Source organism: Aquarana catesbeiana, linkage group LG08, assembly GCF_042186555.1.
Source record: "Aquarana catesbeiana isolate 2022-GZ linkage group LG08, ASM4218655v1, whole genome shotgun sequence".
Taxonomy (NCBI): Eukaryota; Metazoa; Chordata; class Amphibia; order Anura; family Ranidae; genus Aquarana; species Aquarana catesbeiana.
The window spans coordinates 10,383,137-10,411,128 of record NC_133331.1 but is presented as its reverse complement, the minus strand read 5'-3'; the positions used below and the strand labels follow the sequence as shown (position 1 = coordinate 10,411,128).

At 47.1% G+C, this 27,992-nt stretch overlaps 1 protein-coding gene across 1 annotated transcript in view; it reads left to right on the top strand.

Annotated features, from left to right (window-relative positions):
• The window catches only part of ARMH3 (armadillo like helical domain containing 3), a 213,076-nt gene extending 189,160 nt beyond the window's left edge, over positions 1-23,916 (top strand). The window contains exons 24-25 of the mRNA XM_073595364.1: positions 21,449-21,565; positions 22,775-23,916. Coding sequence (XP_073451465.1) covers positions 21,449-21,565; positions 22,775-22,867 — 210 coding nt within the window. The 3' untranslated portion in view covers positions 22,868-23,916. The remainder of the gene's footprint in view (positions 1-21,448; positions 21,566-22,774) is intronic.
• The last annotated feature ends 4,076 nt before the right edge of the window (positions 23,917-27,992 follow it).

Genomic DNA, 27,992 nt, shown 5'->3' with positions numbered 1-27,992 from the left:
GTTTCCCTTTTGATGAGGATCCAGCGGCGGTTTGGAACAAAAACCCCAAACTAGATGCCGCGTTTTTCCCAGGTCTCGAGGTCTACAGATTTGGCATTCGAGGACATGGGGGTGTTGAGAGATCCCATGGATAAAAGGATGGACCAGCTACTAAAGAGGGCTTGGCAATCCATCATGGGAAATCTTAAACCTACTATGGCAACTACAGTGGTATCCAGAAATATGGAGTTCTGGTTAGAGCAACTTAAGGCCCATATCTCAGCAGACTCACCAAAACAAGAAATTTTGGATTCATTTTCAACTCTGTCTGCCGCTGTCGCATTTATATCGGATGCTTCAGCGGAATCAATTAAAATGACAGCTAGATCTGCTGCCCTAGCCAACTCAGCCAGAAGGGCTCTGTGGTTGAAAACTTGGCCGGGGGACGCGGCATCCAAAAACAAGCTGTGTGGGATACCGTTCCTGGGTGACTTGCTTTTTGGACCTGATTTAGATGCGGTTCTAGATAGAACTGCTGATAAAAAGAAGTCTTTTCCCATCAAAAAGAAAAAGCAGCCAGTTAAACGGTTTTTTCGTTCCCAAAGGGCTCAAGAACAAACCAAACCCCAGGAGAAAAGAAAAAATTGGGCATCGCAGAAGGGTAAAGGCAAAGGAAATGTCCTTTTCCATCCTCCTGCAGCCTCCGGTAAAGCACAATGACTTGTGCGTACCAGTGGGGGGAAGGCTTCAAAGTTTCCTTCCCCTTTGGGCCAGCATGACAGAAAGTCTATATATTTTGGACATGCTGTCCCAAGGTTACAGGATAGAGTTTTCGGATCGCCCGCCAGAAAGATTCTTTGTAACAAACCTACCAAGGGATCTAACAAAGGCTCTGGCCATGAAGAACCTTTTAAAGGATCTGAGGCACCAGAGGGTAGTGATACCAGTATCCCCAGAAGAACAGGGTCAGGGTTTCTATTCACACATCTTTCTGATAAGAAAACCATCCGGAAACTTCCGTCTTATCCTCAACCTAAAACCCCTGAACAAGTCAGTCCTATACAAAAAGTTTTGTATGGACTCAATTTTCACGGTCAGAAACATTCTGACAAAAGATTGTTTTATGGCATCAATCGATCTGAGGGATGCTTATCTTCATATTCCTGTAGCACCTCAGTCCCAGAAGTTCCTGAGGTTTGCGGTGAATATGGGCAAGGAGATTATACATCTTTAGTTCAGGGCCCTTCCCTTCGGCCTGTCGTCAGCTCCTCGTATTTTTACGAAGATAATGGCGGAAGCTCTCGCCCCTCTTCGACTCCAGGGGATTGCGGTAATTCCATATCTGGACGACCTCCTCTTTTTTGCCCCATCCAGGGAAAAGTTGCAGGAGGATTTGAACAGATCCCGCAGTCTTTTGGAGTCACTAGGGTGGATAGTGAATGTTCAAAAATCAAATTTCATCCCAGCTCAGCAAGTACTGTTTCTGGGTTATTTGATAGATTCAGTGGAGCAAAAGATTTTTCTCCCAGAAGAGAAAAAGATCAAGGTCCAAAGGGTAATAACGGCACTACAAACAAATCAACTGATTTCAGTCCGAAAGGTTATGTCGGCTCTGGGGACATTAACCTCTTCAATGCCAGCCATCCAATGGGCAAGGCTGCATTTCAGGACTCTCCAGAGGTTCCTTCTAAGGACATGGAACCACAGGACGGAGAGTTTGGATACAAAAGTAAAGATTCCCACCAAAGTCAAACGTTCACTTTGGTGGTGGAAAAGTCAGGTGGTACTGCAAAGAGGTCTTCTTTGGTCGTTTCCGACCGGGAAAGTGGTCACAACAGACGCCAGTTTGCAGGGATGGGGGGCCCACATGGGTCAAGCCTTAGCGCAGGGAACATGGTCCCAGTTCGAGGCCCAAAGATCCTCAAATTGGAGAGAGCTGAAGGCAGTTGCCCTAGCATTAGCTTTCTTCTCTCAAAACCTCATAGGTTGCCATGTCCAGATTTTGTCGGACAATGCCACGGCCATAGCCTACCTGAACAAACAGGGAGGCACAAGAAGCAGGGCCCTTCACTTGCTGTCAGTAGAGATTCTGGAGTGGGCGGAGAACCACTTACTATCTCTATCCGCAGTCCATCTAAAAGGCACATTGAACGAAGTAGCGGATTATCTGAGCCGACAAAAAGTTCAGGAATCAGAGTGGAGTCTGAACAGGAAGGTGTTTGCATTAATCACCAGTGTTTGGGGCCTTCCGCAGGTAGATCTGTTTGCTTCAAAACAAAACACGCAGCTCCCGAATTTTTTCTCCCTTCAGAGAGACATTTGCTCTCAGGGGATAGATGCTCTGGCACATCCGTGGGATTTTCACCTGGGGTATGCTTTTCCTCCATTTCGATTAATCCCTCTAGTGTTGAGGAAAATACTGGAAGAGAGAGTATCAATCATTTTGATTACTCCATATTGGCCAAAGAGAGCTTGGTTTTCCACGATTCTGCAGTTGGCAATCAAACCATGTTGGCATCTCCCGCTCAGTCAGGATCTGTTGATTCAGGGGCCAGTGCTTCATCCAGGGGTAGACAGGTTAAAGCTCACTGCCTGGTATCTGAGGAGCAATTAATGAGAAGCAAAGGCTTTTCAGAACGTTTAACTGCTACGTTGCTTTCCAGTAGGAAAAAGGTAACCAGGGATATTTACGCCAAAGTATGGAAAGTCTATGTTTCTTTCTGTCATTCCGAACATAGGGGGGTTAAAGACCTAGTTTCAGTGCTGGAATTTTTGCAAAAGGGTGCAGACAAGAATCTGGCGGTCAGCACTCTTAAGGTGCAGGTGGCTGCCTTGGGAGTTTATCTGGAGAGATCCTTATCTTCAGAAACTCTGATCATGAGATTTTTCAAAGCACTTTCCAGGTCGAGACCGGTACCGGTGAAGCATTTCCCAAATTGGGATCTCTCGGTGGTTCTGCAGGCTCTGGCAAAAGAACCATTTGAGCCTTTACAGGCCATATCCCTAAAGAATTTAACTTTGAAGACTATTTTTCTGGTCGCAATTACTTCAGCAAGAAGGATTAGTGAACTGCACGCCCTATCAGTAAAAGAGCCTTTTTTGTCAGTTTTTCCTGATAGAGTTGTCCTTAAAGTAGATCCGGGGTTTTTGCCAAAGGTGGCAAGCTTTAGTAACAGGTCTCAAGAGATTACTCTACCAACCTTTTCTGCTAACCCTTCGGGTGCAAAGGAAGAGCAGTTTCACAATTTAGACGTAAGACGTATCCTATTACAGTATTTGGAAGTAACAGGAGGGTTTAGAGTTTCAGATTCATTATTTGTTCTTTTCTCTGGAAACAAGAAAGGCCAACAAGCATCAAAAGCATCATTGGCTAGATGGCTTAAGACAGCTATTTCTGTAGCCTATTCTCAAATGGGTTTATCTTCCCCGCTGGGAATTAGGGCTCATTCAACAAGAGCCCAGGCCACTACATGGGCAGAAAGAGCTGGTGCCACCCCAGATCAGATTTGTAAGGCGGCTACGTGGTCAAGCTACTTAACGTTTGTCCGTCATTACAGACTGGATCTCCTGTCAGCAGGTGATCAAGCTTTTGGCAGAAAGGTTCTGCAGGCTGTGGTCCCTCCCTAGGGGGGTAAGTCTCTATTATCCTCTCAAGTGCTGTCCTGAAAGACGATAAGGGAAAATTCAAGTTAGACTTACCGGTAACTTGTTTTCCTTGAGTCTTTCAGGACAGCAGCATCCCGCCCTATTGTTTTTTCATATATATACTGTGACTAATCATATCTCGATTATGTGTTCCAGTTTGGGGCCGGAGGTTCTCTACTACTACTGACAATGTGTGGAAAGGAGCCTCCTTTTAAAGTTTGGTGGAAGAGGTGTTTCCTGTTGGCAAGGGGAGGAGTCACTCTCTCAAGTGCTGTCCTGAAAGACTCAAGGAAAACAAGTTACCGGTAAGTCTAACTTGAATTTTTGTGTTATCATTCATATTCTCTGAAAAATGGCCAAGAAATCATAAATTCTGCCAGGGTATGTAAACTTATGAGCACAACTGTAAATAGTCTAAAGATGGCCATAGATGGATTGAAATTTGGCCATTTTCAGCAGGGACCAGACGATTTTCAATTAATGACTGCTGTACAACCACAGTGCCCATACAATCTATCGATCGACTTCTACACAAACCAGCCTGTTGGGTTTTCCCCGCTTGATCAGAGCAGCAGGCTATAGACTGCAGCATTGATCAGTGTATTTTGGAAAGTCTCCCCGCTGTCTGAATACAGTGCATCCGGAAAGTATTCACTTTTTCCACATTTTGTTATGTTACAGCCTTATTCCAAAATGGATTAAATTCATTATGTTCCTCAAAATTCTACAAACAAGCCCCCCTAATGACAACGTGAAAGAAATTTGTTTGAAATCTTTGCAAATTTGTTAAAAATAAAAAAGGAAAAGGATCCCATGTACATAATTATCACAGGCTCCTTCCATGTACATAATTATCACAGGCTTCTCCCATGTACATAAGTACCACAGGCTCCTCCCATGTACATAAGTACCACAGGCTCCTCCCATGTACATAAGTACCACAGGCTCCTCCCATGTACATAAGTACCACAGGCTCCTCCCATGTACATAAGTACCACAGGCTCCTCCCATGTACATAAGTACCACAGGCTCCTCCCACGTACACAAATAGCACAGCCTTTGCTCAATACTTTGGTGAAGCTCCTTTGGCACCAATTACAGCCTCAAGTCTTTTTGAGTATGAGGCTACAAGCTTGGCACACCTATTTTTGGGCAGTTTCTCCCATTCTTCTTTGCAGGACCTCTCAAGCTCCATCAGGTTGGATGGGGAGCGTCGGTGTACAGCCATTGTCAGATCTCTCCAGAGATGTTCAATCGGGTTCAAGTCTGGGCTCTGGCTGGACCACTCAAGGACATTCACAGAGTTGTCCCGGAGCCATGAGAAGTGATACAGTCCAATCATAAAACTAGTGGATCACTCCAAGGAAAATGTGAGGAATTCAGTGTTCAACATATATGAAATTTACATCTTGATAGTGAATATTGTACAAAAAGGTGACCCACCCAGGTACGCCTCCACCATATAATATGAGATGGCCGCTTACCAGAGGAAGGGGACTCTAGGAGTCATGAGCGCAGTATGGTAGGATACCCATACCTATAGTGTCTATGGTAAATTTACATATTTACCATAATGTCAGAGAGAAAGATGGAGGAAGAAGAAGAAAGAAAGAGGGATGGAGGGAGGAAGAGAGAGAAAGAGATAAGGAAAGAAGGATGGAGAGAGAGAAAGAGATAAGGAAAGAAAGAGGGATGGAGGGAGAGAGAAAGAAGGATGGAGAAAGAAAGAAAGAGGGGTGGAGGGAGGAAGAAAGAGAAAAAGATAAGGAAAGAAAGAAGAATGGAGAGAGAGAACGAGAGAAGAAAACAAAGAGAAGGGAATGGAGGGAGAGAAAAAGGGAGGAGGGAGAAAGAAAGAAGGATGAAGAAAGAGAGGGGGCTTGAGGGAGAAAGAAAGGGATAAGGAAAGAAAGAGGAATGGAGGGAGAGAGAAGGATGAGAGAAGAAGAAAGAAAGAGGGATGAAGGGAGAGAGAAAAAAGGGAGAAGGAAAGAAAGAGGGATGGTGGGAGAGAGAAAGAGAGTGAGATAGAAAGAAGGATGAAGAGAGAAAAAGAAAGAGGGAGGGAGAAAGAAAGAAAAAAAGAGGGATAGAAGGAGAGAGACAATTGTTAACACTGTTCTTCACAGCAGCTCCATGCACATGGGCAATAATATACAGCGCACCCATTGGCTGGGACAGGAAGCCCACACAGCGCACCCATTGGCTGGGACAGGAAGCCCATACAGCGCACCCACTGGCTGGGACAGGAAGCCCGGACAGAGCACCCATTGGCTGGGACAAGAAGCCCACACAGCGCACCCATTGGCTGGGACAGGAAGCCCGGACAGCGCACCCATTAGCTGGGACAGGAAGCCTGGACAGCGCACCCATTGGCTGGGACAGGAAGCCCGGACAGCACACCCATTGGCTGGGACAGGAAGCCCGGACAGCGCACCCATTGGCTGGACAGGAAGCCTGGACAGCGCACCCATTGGCTGGGACAGGAAGCCCTGACAGCGCCCCCATTGGCTGGGACAGGAAGCCCGGACAGCGCACCCATTGGCTGGGACAGGAAGCCCGGACAGAGCACCCATTGGCTGGACAGGAAGCCCGGACAGCGCACCCATTGGCTAGGACAGGACGCCCGAACAGCGCACCCATTGGCTGGGACAGGAAGCCCTGACAGCGCACCCATTGGCTGGGACAGGAAGCCCGGACAGCGCACCTATTGGCTGGGACAGGAAGCCCTGACAGCGCACCCATTGGCTGGGACAGGAAGCCCGGACAGCGCACCTATTGGCTGGGACAGGAAGTCCGAACAGCGCACCCATTGGCTGGGGCAGGAGGCCCAGACAGTGCACCCATTGGCTGGGACGCACTGCAGCCTGCCTCCTCAGCCAGCAGCTGGCTGAAGTTGTCTGGTGTATCCCTCCCACTCCCTCCATCACCCAGTCCCAACTCCCAGCCCACCCAGCTTACTATGTGGGCGGCCCAGGATGACACAGGGTGATGGCGGAGCGGTGCAGCTTTTTTATGCGGGCATAGACCCCCCGGCCCAGTCTGCCCCTGTTGGGACTAAGCCTATTTTCCGGGATTTTGCCTGGGACAGGCTCAGACTGGGACATGGATCTGAATTCTGTAAATGTCCCGGGTAAATCCAGACTGTTGGCAACTCCATTGTCACGATCTTGCCCGAGCCTTGACCAGCTCTGTGACGTCAGCCGACAGTGGACTTCAACCCGCTGTCTGCTGAAAACTGGTTCACAGAAGTGCAGAGCGATGTGCACTCCTGTGATACACAGGAGAAGTAAAGCCAAACGAGCTCTGGCTGTACTTCTCCGTTAACAATGAATGGCAATGCAAGCGTGACACGTGGAACGTAAAAGCGTGCGATTTTGCGCATGTTCAGATGCGAATGGGGCCTAAAAGACCCGAGTGTGCGCTGATCCAATCAAGCAATTCAGTTCTGCAATTATCTGCCGGTAAATACACACGTGGTAAATATGCAGAGACTCACCGGCATGCTGGAAAATCTCTGCCACAGATTTATTTTATTTTTTTTTATCAAAGAGAAGGCGGCAAATGTGTAATAGCGCATACACTTAGGCTCGGCTGGCCAAGTCAGGTTGTGTTCGGTTAAAGACCGCCGTTATCGGTCGGAGATCTTTTTGCCTGCTGAAGAGCGCTTTAATCTTTTATCTCTGCCGAACTCTTTAACAAAAGAATGATGATGGAATAAAACGGCCTCGTTGTATTTTAAAAAAGCAATCAAGAGCGACGCGATGCGCCTGAAGATTTAACTTTCATATTATGGCAGCCAGAGCCGGAAATTTCGGATCAATCTGCATATTCACCGCTGTGATTCATAATTCAATCTCCACGATTGCTCTCTCATGCGCGCTCATGGTTATGCCTGCCATTTAACCCGCAATTATTGTCATTCAAATTTTATTCGGCTTTGGATTAGCTGAGTGTTCCGCTAATAAAATCATTTTTGTTGAACTTCACATGAATCTTACCGGTGATACATTGGCTGGGAATGGCACCGGACGTTGCTGGAGCACACGTATATCGTATATGACATTCCTGACACAATAACTGTGCCAGATGGCTTGGGTCTGGGGGCGTTTATTTGTCCCTAACTGCAGGTAATCGTTCAATGCGCAATTTTATCCAAACACACTATTAAATAAATAAGTTAAGGGACAGTGTAAAAATGTAAAAAAAAAAAAAAAAAAGTAAAAAAATTAAGGGACAGTGTAAAAATGAAAATAAAATGCAATAAAAAAATAAAATTAAAGGGACAGTGTAAAAAAAAAGTAATTAAAATAAAAAAAACTATATAAAGTGACATTTTGGACAATTTCATGCTCCCAACTTTGTGGGAACAGTTTGGGGATATCCCCTTCCTGTTCCAACATGACTGCGCACCAGTGCACAAAGCAAGGTCCATAAAGACATGGATGAGCGAGTCTGGTGTAGAGGAACCTGACTGGCCTGCACAGAGTCCTGACCTCAACCGATAGAACACCTTTGGGATGAATTGGAGCAGAGATTGCGAGTCGGGCCTTCTCGTCCAAGATTAGTACCTGACCTCACAAATGCGCTTCTGGCAGAATGGTCAAACATTCCCATAGACACACTCCTAAACCTTGTGGACAGCCTTCCCGGGAGAGTTGAAGCTGTTATAGCTGCAAAGGGTGGGCCAACTCAATATTGAACCCTACGGATTAAGACTGGTATGTCATTAAAGTTCATGTGCGTGTAAGGGCAGGCGTTCTAATACTTTTGACAATGTAGTGTGTGTGTGTGTGTATATATATATATATATATATATATATATATATATATATTTTATAATATATATAATTTAGCCCTGAAGGGTGAGTTAATTCCCCTGAAACATGTTGGCTTGATGTGCATGTAAACATTTTCGATAAAACATTTTATGAACCCTACATCAAGAGTCGCGTTTTTCTGGACACCCGAGGCTCCTTCATCTCCATCCAAGTCTTCTTGCTGAAACGACCACAAGGCTGTACAAAAAAGGTAGCAACCCAATCCCCCAATGGGCCCTCCACCACCACTACCATTCAGTGGCAGGCACAACTCAACTGGAAGTGGTCCCTTCCTCACTGCCCACACAGCCACCTTCCTACGACTAGTGACCGATCCAGTCAGTCCAGCGTGGTCTCCATCCCAAACCATATAACATGGGTGCTCAGCCTGTGGCCCTCCAGCTGTTGTGGAAGTCCCATGAGGCATCAAAAGGCTGACACTTACAAGCATGACTCCCAAAGGCAGGGGAATGTAGATCCGCAACAGCTGGAGGGCCGCAGGTTAAGCACCCCTGCCATATAGCATCTGCAGATGGAAGTTCATCCCTTTGATCTGCAGATAAATGAAACAGAGTAGCTACAAAAGTAAGAACGTTTCTTTATAGTTCTCTATTCTGTGTCTAAACAGTGTTGATAATCATGGATTCAGCAACTCCCGTCTCAATTTTCAACACTGGGAATTGGAAGGGGGGGATTCAGTAGAGGGGTAGGCAGAATGGACATACTACACACGTCCGGTGTACTTTGAGAAAGTTCTTTTGGGCGTGTGTAGCACGTCCACCGTCAACTGCTGAAAAAATTGTTCAAACTTATTGGAATCTATCTTGGAATATGACATCTAGAGCATATGAACATTGATTCTGGTTGATAGAATAGAATAGTTCTTATTTAGTACGGTTGATGAATGGGGATGATTTTTTGTGAATACTGTCCCCTTATGAGACTCTCCAACACTGGGTCGTGTTCTGTACCCCCTGGCCTTGTGGTGAAGCATTGAGACCGATATAAGATCTTCCCTCTTTCTGGCACTTTGCTCATTAGAATGCAGATCATCGCCTTTGCCTTGCCTGTTAGGAGGATCTGGAGAATAAGAGCAATACGTTTCACCCCATAAAGCCCAGACTGGAACCGCTCCCCGGACTCCGTATAACACAACAAGCGGGACTGACTAACGAGCAATCATGGTTTTGTGGTCGTGCGTTCTGACTTTAAAAACATTCATTTGCGTTTTGCTGGTTAGAAGCCGATTGGAATTCAACCAGCGTCGCTGAAATTCTTATTAGCAATCTGATTTCCTTCATGTTTTGTTTTTCTTCATTATCTACCGAACAAAGTAGACCGAGCCGGCCTTCTCCCAAACCTTTCATTTTATTATTGATCCTTTTCTGCCTGAATGGCCACACCTCTTCCCCAATCGAAGATGTCACAGAGCTTAATTTGAATTGGATGTGTTTTTCAATCCTCCATGTATGTTTGTCTGAGTGGGCGGGTGTTGGCGGTTATACCTGGGGGAGGCAGCCATTTTGAAAAGCCGTGAAATTGGCCAGGCAATTCAGTAGGAAATGGTGACATCATCAAGTTCATGTAGAAACCACAAATGGAAAGAATTATTTCCTAACGTTGTAAGTAGCAGTCAGATCTCTTCCATAGATACAAACGTTTCTGTTCTGTCCTTCAGTGAGGCTTCTAATCCACTTTCTGACCATTTTCTTAAATTGCAAGCTGCCTGGCTGTCTCCAGATTCAGCGATCTGAGAAAAAAATACACAGCAAATTAAGTCATAAAGAAGTCAAATCTCTTGACCTGCATAAAGCAATTATTGAAACCTGTAACGACACCCCGAGTATGAAAGGGGTTAAAGACGTTTAGGACCTTCCCTTCCCGAACACCAAGGCAGCTACTGAACACTCCGATCAGCCGAACAAGAAACCCATACGAATAACTCTCCCCCCAAATACGAGACAAAGCTCTGTCTTGAGGGTCAACCAGGAATCAACTCATTTATTTTCACACATGGACACAACAGATAAAACAACTCAGAGACTCTTACCCCCCACCTTGGAAAAGAGGGCGGATTAAACTGTCCAGTGACAATAGACACACAGGTCAGGTGTGTTCAAACTCAGTAAACAGTCTTATCAGCATGGGGCTGCTGGAGGAATCCCCCTCCCTCCATAGAGATAAACATCCCATGATCCAAGGCAGGCAGACACAATAGAACATTGGAATACAGCCCCCCCCCCCCCCCCCCCAAACCAGCACAGCAAACAGTACACAACAGCATGAGACAATACACAATATATACACACAACATTGTGAAGCAGTCACTATCTATAATATGGCACATACAGGGTTCCCAGAGTTTTGTGTTTTGGGGGGACATGGACTTGAATCCAAAGTAATATTACTTCCAGGATCCCCAAGCATACAGCTCACAACGAGCACCGTTCCCCCAAATGCCAGGGCCCATAATCGGTCGGCAAGAGGCTGGCATTCAGTCCCCTCCAAAAGCCTCTGTCCTGGCTAGGTCTGTCACAAAACCATTGGCTAAGCATGACTCTCTTAATCCTCTGGAGATCAGCCCACCTCTTTATCCTTCGGCACATTGGCCGCCTTCTCTTTTACGCTCTGATCCTCACTCTCTTTCTATTATTATCACTCTGGTTCTCACCCTCCGTCTTTTTTATTCCTCTAGTTCTAAGCCTCCGAGTCTTAGTCTTCATCTCTTTATACCTCTGGACCACAGCCTCCATCTCTTTATCCCTCTAGTCCTCACCCTCAGTCTTAGTCTCAAACTTTGCATCCTTCTAGACCCCAGCCTCCATCTCCTTATCCCTCTAGTCCTCACCCTCAGAGTCTTAGTCCCAATCTTGTTATCCCTCTGAACCCCAGCCTCCATCTCTTTATACCTCTAGTTCCCACCCTAAGAGCTTTAGAGGTTGATTTACTAAAGGCAAATATACTGTACTGTGCACTACACGTGCACCTGCTCTAGATCTGAGTGGAAGATCTGAAATGAGGGGAAGCTCTGTTGATATCTATCATCCAGTCATGTGCAAGCAAAAATGCTGTCTTTTTATTTTCCTTGCATGTCACCCTAAGATCTACAGTGACCACTTTCAATTGCACTTGTAGTGCACAGTGGATTAGCCTTTAGTAAATCGACCCCATAGTCTCAATTTTTTTATCCCTCTGGACCCCAGCCTCCATCTCCTTATACCTCTAGTTCTTACCCTCAGAGTCTTATGCCCCGTACACACGGTCGGACTTTGTTCGGACATTCCGACAACAAAATCCTAGGATTTTTTCCGACGGATGTTGGCTCAAACTTGTCTTGCATACACACGGTCACACAAAGTTGTCGGAAAATCCGATCATTCTGAACGCGGTGACGTAAAACACGTACGTCGGGACTATAAACGGGGCAGTGGCCAATAGCTTTCATCTCTTTATTTATTCTGAGCATGCGTGGCACTTTGTCTGTCGGATTTGTGTACACACGATCAGAATTTCCGACAACAGATTTTGTTGTCGGAAAATTTTATAGCCTGCTCTCAAACTTTGTGTGTCGGAAAATCCGATGGAAAATGTGTGATGGAGCCTACACACGGTCAGAATTTCCGACAAGGTCCTATCCGACCGTGTGTACGGGGCATAAGTCTTGTTATCCCTCAGGACTCCAGCCTCCATCTCTTTATACCTCTCGTTCCCACCCTCAGAGCCTTAGTCTCAAACTTTTTATCCCTGTGGATGCCAGGCTTCATCTCTTTATCCCTCTAGTTCTCACCCTCAGTGTCTTAGTCTCAATCTTTTTATCCCTCTGGACCCTAGCCTCCATCACAATATACCTCTATACCCCCTCCCCTCTTTATCCCTCTGGATTCCATTTTTCACCTCTTTACCCGCCACTCCTCATCCTCAGCATCTTAGTCTCATTCTTTTAATCCCTCTTGACCCCCCAGCCTTTATCTCTTGATCCCACTACTCCTCACCCTCAAAGCCTTAGTCTCAATTTCTTTGTCCCTCTGGACCCCAGCCTCCATCTCTTTATCCAAAAGGGCAGAGGGTGAGGAAAGCTATCCTCAAAAAAATAGGGTTCGTACCCTCAAGAAAAGAGGTGGGAAAACACAGTGGAGGACTCCTAAGATACGCTCTATTGAAAACTCTCTATTGAAAAATGCACACAAATAAACAATTGGTAAACATTCAAAAAAGATGGCAAAAAAGTTTAAAATGTCAACGTTGTTTCTAAAAAAACACTCCCGGGATGCCAGCAATGCCTCTTCCATCCATACAAGACTCTAAACAGGTAAGTGATGATGACACGTGAGAAGGGGGTCTAGAAGGGGCCTGGGAAACCTACGGGGCTCTTGCAACTGAATGCTGTATTCCTACCTTGGGGACATCCAGGCCCGCCGTATACCCTGTGTCTCCAGCGTTGGTAAAATCTATACCGAACCAGCAATTATGTACATCTTATCCTAACAGTATAACAACTTAATGGATGACACCTACAAACGGGTCAGAAGGGGTCCTGGGAAACCCACGGGGCACCTGCAGCTGAATGCTAGGTGCCTACCTTGAGGATATCCAGGCCCACTATATGCCCTGTGTCATCACTATTCAGTGCTAAGGAGGAAGTCCATGGCGGACCAGCATACATATACAGCAGTGAACGTTGTATCTGAGTTCTGAGTTCCTGCGGTATTGACCATTTCAAAGCCACTGCTGTCTAGACAAACTCATCAATGATCAGCAACATAAGGGTTCAAAACCGAAATGGAGGGGGATTCAATGTCAAGATATATGGCATTGGAATGAATGATGAAAATGGTAGTTGGGCGATCCAAGTGTGGTCACTGAGTATCAATGGGCATCTCCAGGCTATTCACATAAATTCATGACAGCCTGTGATCAATTTAATGTGATGCACTTTTTAGGGTGTGCCGCCCCAAGTCTTTGTTAGTCCCAATCTTGTTATTCTGGACCCCAGACTGCATCTCTAATGCTCTAGTCTTCGTCCTTAGCATCTTGGTCTCAATTTCTCTTAATCTATCTGGACCACAGCCTCTATATCTTTATACCTCTATACACCATCTTCCCTTTCTTTATCCCTCAAAATCCCATATATAATCTGTTTATTCTTCTGTAACCTAGGGTCTGCCTGTTTGTCCGTCTTGACCTCAGCCTACATCTCCTTATCCCTCTAGATATCAACCTTTGTCTTTTTATCCCTCTGGACCCCAGCCTCAATCTCTTTATCCCTCTGGACCCCAGCCTCAATCTCTTTATCCCTCTGGACCCCAGCCTCAATCTCTTTATCCCTCTGGACCCCAGCATCCCTTTCTTTATCCCTCTAGATCCCAGCCTTCATCTCTTTATTATTTTGGACCCCAGCCTCTGTCTTTATTCTTCTGGACCCAGCCTTTGTCTCTTTATTCTTTTGGGCTCCAGCCTCCATCTCTTTAGCCCTCTGAACTCCAGCCTACATCCCTTTATACGAATGGATATCAGCCTTTGCCTTTTTATCCCTCTAGACCCCAACCTCCATCTCTTCAGCCTTCTGAAATCCAGCCTACATCCCTTTTATACGACTGGATATCAGCCTTTGTCTTTTTATCCCTCTAGACCCCAACCTCCATCTCTTTAGCCCTCTAAACTCTAGTCTCCATCTCTTTAGCTCTCTGGATCTCAGCCACCCTTTTTTTTTATCCCCCTGGAACCCAACCTTTATATTTGTATCTCTTTGGAGCCCAGCCTTTATCTCTTTATCACTCTAAACCCCAACCTCCATCTCTTTAACCCTCTGGACCTCAGGCTCCATCTCCATGTTCCTCTAGACCCCAGCCTCCATCTCAGTGTCCCTCTGGATACCAGACTCACTCTTTTTATCCCTTAGCTTTTTCTTTATGAGTTTCCTCTCACTACCAGTAGTACGCCTGTTCAGGGTGTTAAAGTTGAAAACAATTACACCAATTAACATGGCTTCCGATAAATCCAGCCTTCCACCCTCTTTATGTAGTAACACGGAGCTGTGACTGATTCACTGGTCTTCTGTCACTATATTAACCTGCAATCACCTTTGTAAAATCATATGTCAGTGAGTGGCGACAGACATGCCAATGTGATGTAGCGGGTCCTCTCTCTGTCCTGGAACGATTCCATCCCCCAATAATTACATTTATCTGTTAATGGACACAGGAAACCTTTTGTAAAGATGACGGTCATTATTTTTGAAGCCGAGATCGTTCTGAAGTGCTGCAAGTAGCCTCTTAAATTCCCATTTAAATGACGTCTGATGATTGGTTGCTGTGGAGAACCACGTAATCCTAAACACCATTTTTATATAAGATGTATACAATTTTCATAGACTATAAATAAAAGTCCCTACAAGTATGCCGAACCAACCTAAATGCTTTTGTGATCTCCATACTCATACTATCCACTTGAAGACCAGGTATTTTCTGGCACTTTTTGTTAACAAGTAAAAATCAGTATTTTTTTTTTTTTGCTATAAGAATACTCAGAACCCCCAAACATATATATATATATATATATATATATATATATATATATATATATATATATATATATATATATATATATATATATATATATATATGTATGTATATAATGTGTATATATATACATATATATATATATAAAGAGAGGGAGCTATAGCTATAGATATAGGTATATATATATATATATATATATATATATATATATATATATATATATATATATATAGAGGGAGAGAGAGAGAGAGAGAGAGATTTTTTGCAGAAAACCCTAGAGGATACATTTTTTTAGTCACATGGAACACTTACACTTTAATTAATTTTAATGCAAAAAAACATAATATATAACCCAGTTTTTTTGGTAAAATATAAAAGATGATGTTACGTCGAGTAAATAGATACCTAACATGTCGGGTTTTAAAATTGCACATGCTCGTGGGCGACAAACTACGCTACTTTAAAAAGTTTTACAGTTTAGTGTTACAGAGGAGGTCTAACGCTAGAATTATTGCTTTAGCTCTAACGTTCCGGGGGACACATTGGTTACGGGATCGGCATTATTTCGCCCCTCTAACCCAGACCAGGCTGGATCACATATATGTACGTGATCCAGCCTGCCTGTGCCAGGCCGCCCGCAGTAAATATACTGAGGGTGGTCAGCAAGTGGTTAAGGGGGGGGGGGGGGCAGATTGGAACGAGAGATGCTGTAAGATAAAAAGGAACTGAACTCTGGAAGCTGTGCTCAAAAAAGCAAGCCGAGGACAAAAGTCTGGTCAGTATTGCTTTTGGGGCCCCTTGTCGCTGATCTTTCTCCATTACTGATTTACCAAGCCTTGATCTGCACTGAGACTTGGTAGAGGCAGGGCTTTGCTTCCTCATCTCAGAGCCTCCAGCAAGAAGAACAATAGCAGTACAGTATTGACATCACCGACTATCATTCCAAACCTCCTGAGATTAACAGTCATAAGTAGCACAGTGTCTTAGAACTCACACTGCAGATATACGGCTATGAGGCTGTAGGTACAGGATTACCTAGGCACACTCACACACCAAAAAGTGCACTGCTATATTCCAGAAGGAATTCTAGACCTAGAAAAGGTTTCAGGCTCATGCATGGGCACAATTTCCATTTTCTACATGTTCTAGATCAGGGGTGTCAAACTTTTCATCATGGGCCGCATCAGCGGTATGGTTTCCATCAAAGAGCCACGTGCATCTGGGTCGTGCTATGTACAGGGTTCAGAGTTCAGGATTAGGCTACGTACAAGGTGCAGAGTTCAGAATTGCGCTACGTATTGAGTGCAGAGTTCAGGATTACATCAGGATTATGCTATGTACAGAGTGTAGGATTCAGGAGAGCGCTACATACAGAGTGCAGGGTTCAGGAGTGCGCTGCGTACAGAGGGCTGAGTTCAGGGGTGCGCTACGTACAAAGTGCAGGGTTCAGGGGGTGTGCTACGTAAAGAGTGCAAGGTTTAGGAGTGTGCTATATACAGTGTCCACAGAGTCTGGGGGGGGTGCTTTGTACGGAGTGCATGGTTTAGGGGTGTGCTACATACAGAGTGTAGGATTCAGGAATGCGCTACGTCCAAACTACAGAGTTTAAGGGTGTGCTATGTCCATAGTGCATGGTTCAGGGGTGCACTACATACAGAGTGCAGGGTTGAAGAATGCACTACGCACAGAATGCAGGGTCCAGGAGTGCGCTACAGAGTCCAGGGGTGTGCTACATACAGAGTGCAGGGTTCAGGGGTGTGCTACATACAGAGTGCAGGCTTCAGGGGTGTGCTACATACAGAGTGCAGGCTTCAGGGGTGTGCTACATACAGAGTGCAGGCTTCAGGGGTGTGCTACATACAGAGTGCAAGGTTCAGGGGTGCGCTACATACAGAGTGCAAGGTTCAGGGGTGCGCTACATGCAGGGTTCAGGGGTGCGCTACATACAGAGTGCAGGGTTCAGGGGTGTGCTACATACAGAGTACAGGGTTCAGGGGTGTGCTACGTACAGAGTTCAGTGTTTAGGAGTGTGCTACGTACAGAGTGCAGTGTTCAAGATTGTGCTACGTACAGAGTGCAGGGTTCAGGGGTGCACTACGTACAGAGTGCAGGGTTTAGGAGTACGCTACATACAGAATGCAAGGTTCAGGAGTGCGCTGCGTGCAGAGTTCAGGGGTGCGCTACATACAGAGTGCAGGGTTTAGGAGTGCGCTACATATAGAGAGCGGAGTGCAAAGGTGCGCTACATACAGAGTACAGGGTTCAGGGGTGCACTACGTACAGAGTGCAGTGTTTAGGAGTGCGCTACGTACAGAGTGCAGTGTTCAAAAATGTGCTACGTACAGAGTCCAGGATTCAGGGGTGCACTACGTACAGAGTGCAGGGTTTAGGAGTACGCTACATACAGAATACAAGGTTCAGGAGTGCGCTGCGTACAGAGTGCAGGGTTCAGGGGTGCGTTATACGCAATGTTCAAGATCTCATTTCCAGCCCTCCTCCTGGGTTCAGACCTCTGCCAAATCCCCCACCTCTGCACACAACTTCTTTACAGCCCTCACCGCCTCCCCCCAAAGCAAACTTCACACCTGTACTACCTGATGTAAGATAGCATTTACAAGAATGCCTCTCTTCATGGCCACTATTGGGTGCAGAAAGCCCTCAAATGCCTGCCCTCAGGATGCAGCTGATGCATATAGATTAGAAGAACACACAGCCGTCGGAGCCGTTGGGTACCTCTACCACTGACAGGCTATGCCAGGCCAAATGCCTATGCGCTCAGATACACACAGACGGTGGCACTGGGAAGACTAAGCAGGAAGTGTTTACTCCTGTAGCCAAGGACACCTGTTCCGTGAAAGCAGATGGTGAGAAAAGGAGGTGGTGGCCGCTGTGTGGGCCACATGACAAGGCCTGGTGGGCCGGATTCAGCTCGCGGGCCTTGTGTTTACCACCTCTGTTCCAGGTGTTCCTGTTACAAAGCAAATCTTCACATTTTGAAATCAGGCCCACTTTTAAAATCATGCATACGCAGGAACACCTTGGGTCACTCTGGGATCCGTTACGGAGTGTCTGCACATTCGTGTGGCCCTGCCAGCTGCCTCCTGGGATTTCTACATAGCTCATCCCTGTAGACAGATTGCAGGATTTGCGGTTTTCAAACAAGGTGGCCCCTCATGCATTCTCTCATCCTAGGCTACGTTTAAATTGGCTGCGTTTACAACATGATATCTGGGTGGACCATAGTGGGATGTACCAACTGCAGGTTATTATATCTTCCAAGGCTCCAATGATGAGGTCTTTCCTATGGAGTTCCTGTGTTTTTCCATTGAGAAGGAGTCAGTCAGTCACCGACCGGTATGAGATCTTCCAATGCATCCCAACATCACGAAGACTTTGTCATTGTCACAATGCTGCAGCACACTGTAGAAGCAATAAATGTGCAAAACCTGACATTTTGTCGATTTGCTGGTCATTTGTTTCTTGATGGCATTTCTCACTTAATAAGGCAACAAAAAAAAATGGATAGGTTTTAAAGCCCCCCCAAAAAAAACCTTTTAGCCATTGGCTGATTTGGACATGAAAGATATACCAGTTACTTTGTGTAGGAAGTTCTTTACTCGTGGTAATTATTGTCGTCTGCTCTATACAGAAGTCCTCTGTGTAGATGAATGACTCAGGTTTAATGTATTTTCTATCAGCGCGGTAATGGGAATCCTCTAAACATATTACTTACACTGCAGTGTTTGCAGGCCGTGCCGTTTTGTAGACTGGTTGCAGAATGTCTCGCCATACTTTCACGTGGAGCCATCCACCCATTCGTGACCAGAAGTCATTGACGCTTAACTGCCCAGACCAATTTTAGCGTTGCCAGCGGGCATCATTTAAAGCATAAGTGTAGGAAAATCAAAAATTACATCTATGCATTGGCAGAACTACCAGGGTCACAAAGTTTGCACTTTTGACTGAGCCCTGGCATTCCTCCACCGTGGGGTTGGGGAGCCTCAAGACGACAAGAAGAGGTCGGTCCAGAACATGTGAAAGGTTGCACTTTTGACCGGGCCCTGGCATTCCTCCACTGTGGGATTGGGGAGCCTCAAGACAACAAGAAGAGGCCATTGCAGAACATGCGAAAGGTTGCACTTGTAACCAGGCCCTGGCATTTCCTCCTTCATTGGGGGGCGAGCCTCAAGACGACAAGAAGAGGCCGGTCCAGAACATGTGAAAGGTTACACTTTTCACCAGGCCCTGGCATTCCTTCACCCTGAACTTGGGGGGGCCTCAAGACAACAGGAAGAGGCCATTGCAGAACCTGTGAAAGGGTCCTACTGCAGGACCGTAAGGCTGTTCACACTACTGCAACCCCAAAGTCGTGCAACTTGCTTGCAACTCTTGTGATTTAACATTGCAGTCTGTGGCACTCAAATCGCAGAAAAGTAGTGCAGGAACCTTTTATTTTGTTGCTGCAACTTGAGTTGCATTGATTAAGCCAGGATCCACTGAAATCAATGACTTTGGACTTTATGGGGGAGATTTACTAAAACTGGAACACACAGAATCCTGTGCATAGTAACCAATCAGCTTCCATGTTTTTGTGTCATAGCTTAATTGAACGTGCTGAAGTTAGCAGCTGATTGGCTACCATGCACAGCTGCACCAATTTTAGTAAATCTCCACTATGAGTCGCAAGTCGCATGATAAGTCACAGTAGTGTGATCCGGGGCTTATAAAGGGCCCTGGCATCTGTGGGAAGGGCCCCAGGCTCAGAGGGAAGGACTCCAGGACCGATAGAAAGGGCCCCATCAGTCAGGGGGGCACTTCATGGTTTCTTGCACCAGGAGCCCTGAAGGTTCAAGTTACGTCTCTGCATCTATGATGTAGTTTGTCAATAGTATTAACCCCTTCCCACCCAGCTGTGGCATCCCATTAATGGGGGCTTTACACCTGGGGTTAGGAAGGCTTGGCCGATCACGTGACCACTGGGATTGGCTGTCACGGTCACTGGATGGGGAGTCCTGCTGGCTACCAATCAATAACAGAGACAAAGAGTTGGCTTTGACAGGCCTGTCACTGTGTTGGGAGTGCACAGTGAGCACAGTCTCAGTACAGAAAGCTCTGCTGCTCATGGATGCATATGTGCAGTGTGTGAGCAATAAAGCCCACCCTTTGCCACCGCACATATGCGTTATGTGGGCAGCAAAAGATTAACTCAGCCGTTCTGGGTTCACACCTATGCATGTGCTGTGGCCCATGTTCGCGTGGGCACAGCAGCCCATTCACTTGATTGGCGGGGAAGACAGGGAGTCTGCTGTGTTAAGCCCCCCCCCCTGGGAGTGGCCCCCAAGGGCTGCTCTGACTATCACTATGGGTTTGGGACCCCATTGTGAGAAAAGGCACTCTGGCCACAATGCCACAATGTTTTTTATGTGTATCTCCTCATAGGCTAGGCCTTTTGGCCAAGACCACGACAGGTTTTTGTTAGCATTTTGGCACCCTTTTTTAAATGTATTTTTCTCCACGTATGTCACTTGCACTTATATGTGTGTTTTTATATTCACTCAAGGATGGTAGGGTGTGGGTCTCTGAGCCTACCCTAAAGTCTAGGGGAAGGATGCATGGTCCTTAGGTTCCTTCCTCCCCTGCTCTGGGGGTCTCTGTTTAGGAGAGCCCCTCACCCAATACTCGTTGGTCAGTTTTGGCTGACCATTAGCAGCAGACCTGGCTAGGTGGACCTGAGTGTAAGCAGTTACAAAAAGGCAGCACTCAACCACATGGATCTACCAGGGTTTGGAATCATCGGTACTCAGGCACAAGTTTCTTCACACTCTTCCAAAAGATCCATCCAACACCATAAGTGAACCAAAAAAGCACAAAAAACTGCACTTAGGATGTGTCAAATTGACCCCTCTCGAAGGGAAGAGATCCTTTGCTGACTCTTGGGGGGCACAAGACTTCTGGCAGGTACAAGGCACACTCAGGTTCACCCAACAGAGTAGAGCCGGAAACTCAGTGGCATCTATGAACATAAATCTTTTTTGACTACAAGGTAAAATCAAGTGAGGAACAGACTATGAGTGAAAAACGTAGCTTTGAGAAAGGCTGCATAGCCAAAAAGCGTAAGCCTGTTTTTCCACTAGATTTTACCATGTGGGCAATAAAGGTTTATGGATACCACAGAGTTGCCGGATCTACTCTGTTGGGTGGACCTGAGTGTGCCTTGCCCCCTGCATGTGTCTTGTTCCCTGGAGAAGAGAAGAATTATTTCTGCTTTGACACTAGATTCACTTTTTTGTGTTTTTTTTGTCACCACGGGCTCGGAAAAAGAAAACAAAATGACCACATTACCCACCTTACTAACACTAGAGTAGTCCTTAAATATGCCAAAGTACACCCTCATTACTGGACCACCACACTCTCTGCAGTACAAGATAAATACTTCTTCATGCATCTGATTGAAGGGACCACATCTTTGTATTTTCTCTTTACCAGGTATTGGAAGTTGTACGATCCAACTACGACACACTGACGCTAAAACTGCAGGATGGCCTTGACCAGTATGAGAGATACTCCGAGCAACACAAGGAAGCTGCCTTTTTCAAAGAGCTGGTAAGCAATTTAAAATTTGTCTAAATCAAGAGAGTAAGAGGCCTCCTTGTAGAAGACCTTGGGCCAAGGAAGGTAAACCCCATTGCCTAGTCATTTTAGGGGGTGCCGGCTGTGAAAGGTCCACAGCTATGAGGTTGTGTAATAGGAATTCAATTTATTTCAACTGGTTTTTGAGGTTGTAGCTGAAGGTTTCTTCCATGAGTAGGCGCATCCTCTGTTCTGCTCTAGGTAAGTCGGCATATTGTAGTGTGATTAGCAGGTTACCACCATAGTCCACCCCTTCCTTCCCGATGAGACTTCCCTTTCCCGCACTCCCATCGCTGCTCTGTTGGACTAATGGAGCCCCGATTACAAAGCCAGTGCCATGCCGGAGTTCCTTGTGATCGTGCAAAGCAGTTGGCTGCTTGGGTGCCAAGCAGTCCACTACATGTGGAAGAGGAGAAGATCACTGTCCCCAGCCCCCATACCCAGAAGTACCAGAAATTTCCAAGGGCTTCGGCAGGCAGAGTAGCAGTAAAGTACGGTGAAGGTTTCTGCAGCAGGATGGTGTTTTCTGTTTCAATGTATTTAATAAAGTTTTATATCCAAAACAATAAAGTTGGGCAGTCTTAGGATAGTAATCCCGCAATGGAGGTGGAAGATAAAGTCAAAACCAGTAGCTCAAAAAGACACAGATATTGTATAACGAGTATCAAAATTGTAAGCAAGTTCTTTAAGAACAGCAGTATGTAGCCATTATATACCATGCCCACTAGTGGGACATACCAGGGCTATATCTAGGAACCTCCTCCTTCCATAACAGCCACTCAGTTTTAAACTCGAGATCGCAGTCTGTGATAAATAAAGGGGTACCATGTCATCACCCAACAAACAGAAGGGGAACTAATAAGGGGAAAAGGTAGAGAAGAGAAAAGGACAAATAAAAGGGAGAAACTAAAGCCTGTCCAAAGGCCCTCCTGGTTGCCACCATGCCCATCGTGTAGTCAAAGGTTGATGGTAACTGATCCAGGTATCCCAAACCCCTCAAACCTTAAGGCAGTATCTTTCGAAATACTGACTAACTTTCCATTGATCATTATCCAGACGTTACGTTTCACCATCACCAGATCTGCCACCTGGCTTTTCCAAACAGTTGCTGTTGCGATTTTGGTAGCTAAGTGGAACGTTCTCTGCGTAGTTTGGTCAAATTCTGCATTTCTTTTTTTTTAGGTTCGATCAATAAGTATCAACGTACGAAAAAACCTTGCCTTCAACACGCTGAGCCAAGAGACGCTACTGAAAGAGTTTTCCACCATCTCCTGAGAGGAGCTCGGTGACACCGGCGCCTGCCTACCATCAATGAAGACCCTTCCAAACTCTGGCCCACCTCGCTGTGTGTCTGGAACCATGTCTGCTCCTTTAAGTGTTGGCATGATCAAGCAGTATTGTCATCCCACTGGAGTTTACCCCCCTACCCTCCTCCCGCTTTCAACTGCCAGTCTGCAGCAGCTGGAGGATTTAGAGAAGCAAGGGGCCAAATGGGTCATAAGATTGTTTTTCAGTTGAAACACAGCCGTTATAAAAAAAAAACGGGGCTGATTTAGGAAAAGTGGAGTAGAGAAAACCGCAAGCTAGATTGGTGCCACTGCCCAGTCTGGTTTCTACCACCAGGAAATGGAATTTAATTGTCCCATGTAACAGGTCTATATTGACCCCGCTTTTCCTAGATCAGTCCCAATGTAATATCTTTCTGATTTAAAAGAAAAAAAGATAAAAAAGAAAACAGATGCAGTACATCTCTTGAAATAAATTGCACCTTTCCCTGTGTTTTATCCCTTTTTAAAATGTTATAGGTACAGAAAGATACCTGTTGACCTACCAGAAATCCAGTGAGCTCCCAACTTCCTATTTGGGCTGACAACACCGTGCCCTTGCTGCACTGAAATACCAACCAGCGTTGTCAGCCCTTCTTGCAGGCTAGAGAAACCCAACCTATCTCCCACCCCTCTCCATAGGCATGCATTGATATCTTTCTCAGAAAAACAGTGCTGCTGCCTTGACATCCAAGAGCCCCCCCCCGCACTGGTGGATATAGTTCTGGGGGCATACATATCTCAACAGGAACTAACCCTGCAGCAGCAAGGCATTTTACTAACCTATTCATGCCTTGATTTCCAAGAGCCTGTCCCCCCCCCCCCCCCCCCCCCCGCACTGTCTATTGGTAAAAGGCTCTTGGGAGATGTAGTTATGGGGGCATGCCTATGTTAATAGGAACTGGCCCTGCAGCATTGGCTGTCCCTGCAAGGGTTTTTGCAAACCTGGCGATAATGTTACAGAGAGTAATGAAAGCTACAGGTTCAATGGTAAACAAATAATATAATGATGGGATGTGGAGGGGGGGGGAATTAAGGTTTAGGGGTACATGTTGGTGATGCCTGGATATGTGTATCTATATATCTAATTCTTTTTTTAAAGTGGTTGTAAACCCTTACATAAACCCACTAAAGTGACTGGCCTCAGGTGATACACAGAGATGAAAGAAATCCTCCTATATAAGTTGTACCTGTTTACCTGCAGCCCTCTCTCATCTAGTCTCAAGTCTAGAATTTATACAGCATTTCTTATACAGCATTTATACAGGGAGCTAAGTGTAATCTGAGACCCGAGTGGAGTGAAAAGACACACCTTGCTCTACACCAGGGGTCTCAAACTGGAGGTCCTCCAGCTGTTGCAAAACCACAAGTCCCATCAGACCTCTGCCTGTGGGAGTCACGCCTGTAACTGTCAGCCTTGCAATGCCTCATGGGACTTGCAGTTTTGCAACAGCTTGAGGGCTGCCAGTTTGAGACCCCTGCTCTACACATTCTCATAGGGAAACCTGCACAGCTTCTGTGTGCTGCAGGGGGGGGCCTCCTGGGACAGCTTGGTGTTGACAGGTAGCACAGGGGGGAGAGATCATGTGGGAGTGGAAGGAAAGGACCCCCTCTACACAGTCTAGTAAAGAAACATGCACAGTTGAGGCAATTATCTTCTGTGTTCCGAGGGGCGGAGGGGGGCTCCCAGGATTGCTCCCAGGATTGCTTGGTGTTGGCATAGACTTTCAGCCCTCTCTCCTCTACAGTCGTTCAAAGTCTAGAATTTACACAGGATTTCTTAGCTCCAAAAGGCAAAGGGTGGTAATCTGATGTCACGCACTGCACATCATAGAGCAGGGAGCTGAGTGTAATCTGAGACCCAAGTGGAGCAAAAGGACACACCCCCCTCTACACAGTCTCATAGAGAAACATGCACAGCTGAGGCTATTATCTGATGTGTTAGGGGGGCGGAGGGGATTGCTTGGCGTCAGCAAAGACTTTCATCCCTCTTTCCTCTACAGCCATTCAAAGTCTAAAATGTACATAGCATTTCTCAGCACCAGATGGCAGGGGGTAGTAATCTGATGTCACACACACTGCACAGCATAGAGCAGGGAGCTGAGTGTAATCTGAGACCCTAGTGGAAGGAAAGGACACGCCTCCCTCTTCACAGTCTCATAGAGAAACATGCACAGCTGAGACTATCATCTTCTGTGTTCTGGGGGTGAAAGGGGGGAATTCCCGGGATTGCTTGGTGTTCGCATAAACTTTCAGCCTTCTCTGCTTTATAGCCCTTCAAAGTCCAGAATTTACACATCATTTCTCAGCTCCAGATGACAGGGGGGTGGTGATCCGATGTCACACACACTGCACAGCCTAGAGCAGGGAGCTGAGTGTCATCTGGGACCTGAGTGGGAGGAAAGGACACAGCCACCTCTATACAGTCTCCTAATGAAACATGCACAGCTGAGGCTGTCAATCACCTTCTGTGTGCTGGAGGAGGGGGGGCTACCGGGATTGCTTGGTGTCAGCATAGACTTTCAGCCCTCTCTCCTCTACAGCCGTTCAAAGTCCAGAATGTACGCATCATTTTTCAGCTCCAGATGACGGGGGGTGGTGATCTGATGTCACACACACTGCACAGCCTAGAGCAGGGGTAGGCAACCTCGGCACTCCAGCTGTGGTGAAACTACAAATCCCATCATGCCTCTGCCTCTAGGATTCATTCTTGTGATGGTCAGGGTCTTGCAATGTCTCATGGGTCTTGTAGTTTCACCACAGCTGGAGGGGAACCAAGTTTGCCTACCCTTGGCCTAGAGCATTGAGCTGAGTATAATCTGGGGCCTGAGTTGGAGGAAAGGACCTACCCACCTCTATACAGTCTCCCAGTGAAACATGCACAGCCGAGGCTGTCAATCACCTGCTGTGTGCTGGAGGGGCGGCTACCGGGATTGCTTGGTGTCGGCATAGACTTTCAGCCCTCTCTCCTCTACAGCCATTCAAAGTCCAGAATTTACCCAGCATTTCTCAGCTTCAGAAGGCAGAGAGTGGTGATCTGATGTCACGCACTGCACCTAGTGTAATCTGAGACCTGAGTGGAGTGAAAAGACACACCTTGCTCTACACCAGGGGGTCTCAAACTGGCGGCCCTCCAGCTGTTGCAAAACGACAAGTCCCATTATGCCTCTGCCTGTTGGAGTCAAGCTTGTAACTGTCAGCCTTGCAATGCCTCATGGGACTTGTAGTTTCACAACAGCTTGAGGGCCGCCAGCTTTGAGACCCCTGCTCTACTCATTCTCATAGGGAAACGTGCACAGCTGAGGCTGTCAATCAGCTCCTGTGTGCTGGGGGGGGTGGACAGCTTGGTGTTGACTGGGGGGGGATAGCTTAGTGTTGACTGGGGGGGACAGCTTGGTATTGACTGGGGGGGACAGCTTGGTGTTGACTGGGGGGGGAGACAGCTTGGTGTTGACTGGGGGGGACAGCTTAGTGTTGACTGGGGGGGACAGCTTGGTGTTGACTGGGGGGGGGGACAGCTTGGTGTTGACTGGGGGGACAGCTTAGTGTTGACTGGGGGGGAGACAGCTTGGTGTTGACTGGGGGGGAGACAGCTTGGTGTTGACTGGGGGGGGACAGCTTGGTGTTGACTGGGGGGGGACAGCTTGGTGTTGACTGGGGGGGAGACAGCTTGGTGTTGACTGGGGGGGGACAGCTTAGTGTTGACTGGGGGGGAGACAGCTTGGTGTTGACTGGGGGGGGGGAGACAGCTTGGTGTTGACGGGGGGGGGAGACAGCTTGGTGTTGACTGGGGGGGGACAGCTTGGTGTTGACTGGGGGGGCTTAGTGTTGACTGGGGGGGACAGCTTAGTGTTGACTGGGGGGGACAGCTTGGTGTTGACTGGGGGGGGGACAGCTTGGTGTTGACTGGGGGGGACAGCTTGGTGTTGACTTGGGGGGGGCAGCTTGGTGTTGACTTGGGGGGGACAGCTTAGTGTTGACTGGGGGGGGGACAGCTTGGTGTTGACGGGGGGGAACAGCTTGGTGTTGACTGGGGGGGACAGCTTGGTGTTGAGGGGGGGGAACAGCTTAGTGTTGACGGGGGTAACAGCTTAGTTTTGACTGGGGGGGACAGCTTGGTGTTGACTGGGGGGGACAGCTTAGTGTTGACTGGGGGGGGACAGCTTGGTGTTGACTGGGGGGGGACAGCTTAGTGTTGACTGGGGGGGGACAGCTTGGTGTTGACGAGGGGGGGCAGCTTGGTGTTGACTGGGGAGGGACAGCTTAGTGTTGACTTGGGGGGGGACAGCTTGGTGTTCACTCGGGAGAGGGGGGACAGCTTGGTGTTGACGGATGGGTGACAGCTTGGTGTTGACTCAGGGAGAGGGGGGACAGCTTGGTGTTGACTCAGGGAGAGGGGGGACAGCTTGGTGTTGAGGGGGGGGAACAGCTTAGTGTTGACGGGGGTAACAGCTTAGTTTTGACTGGGGGGGACAGCTTAGTGTTGACTGGGGGGGACAGCTTGGTGTTGACTGGGGGGGACAGCTTAGTGTTGACTGGGGGGGGACAGCTTGGTGTTGACGAGGGGGGGCAGCTTGGTGTTGACTGGGGAGGGACAGCTTAGTGTTGACTTGGGGGGGGGCAGCTTGGTGTTCACTCGGGAGAGGGGGGACAGCTTGGTGTTGACGGATGGGTGACAGCTTGGTGTTGACTCAGGGAGAGGGGGGACAGCTTGGTGTTGACTCAGGGAGAGGGGGGACAGCTTGGTGTTGACTCTGGGGGGGGGGCAGCTTGGTGTTGACTCATGCAGATAGCAGAGGGAGGAGCGATCACATGGGAACCCCACTAGGTGCTTTGAATTGCAGTACACACTATAGAGAGATGTGCTTTGTTCATTTTTCATTTCAGAGGTTTACAACCACTTGAAAGCTTATCTACTATTAGGCATTAAAATAAAACCCTGAGCCCCGATTCCATTCTATTATATTCCGAATGAGATGACTGTAAGACTGTTGAATATTTAGGCAGAGACCGTCTAGATTTCTGTTTTACGTGTGAAAGATGAAAACGGCTGCCAGCTGAAGTGCCCGTCTCCG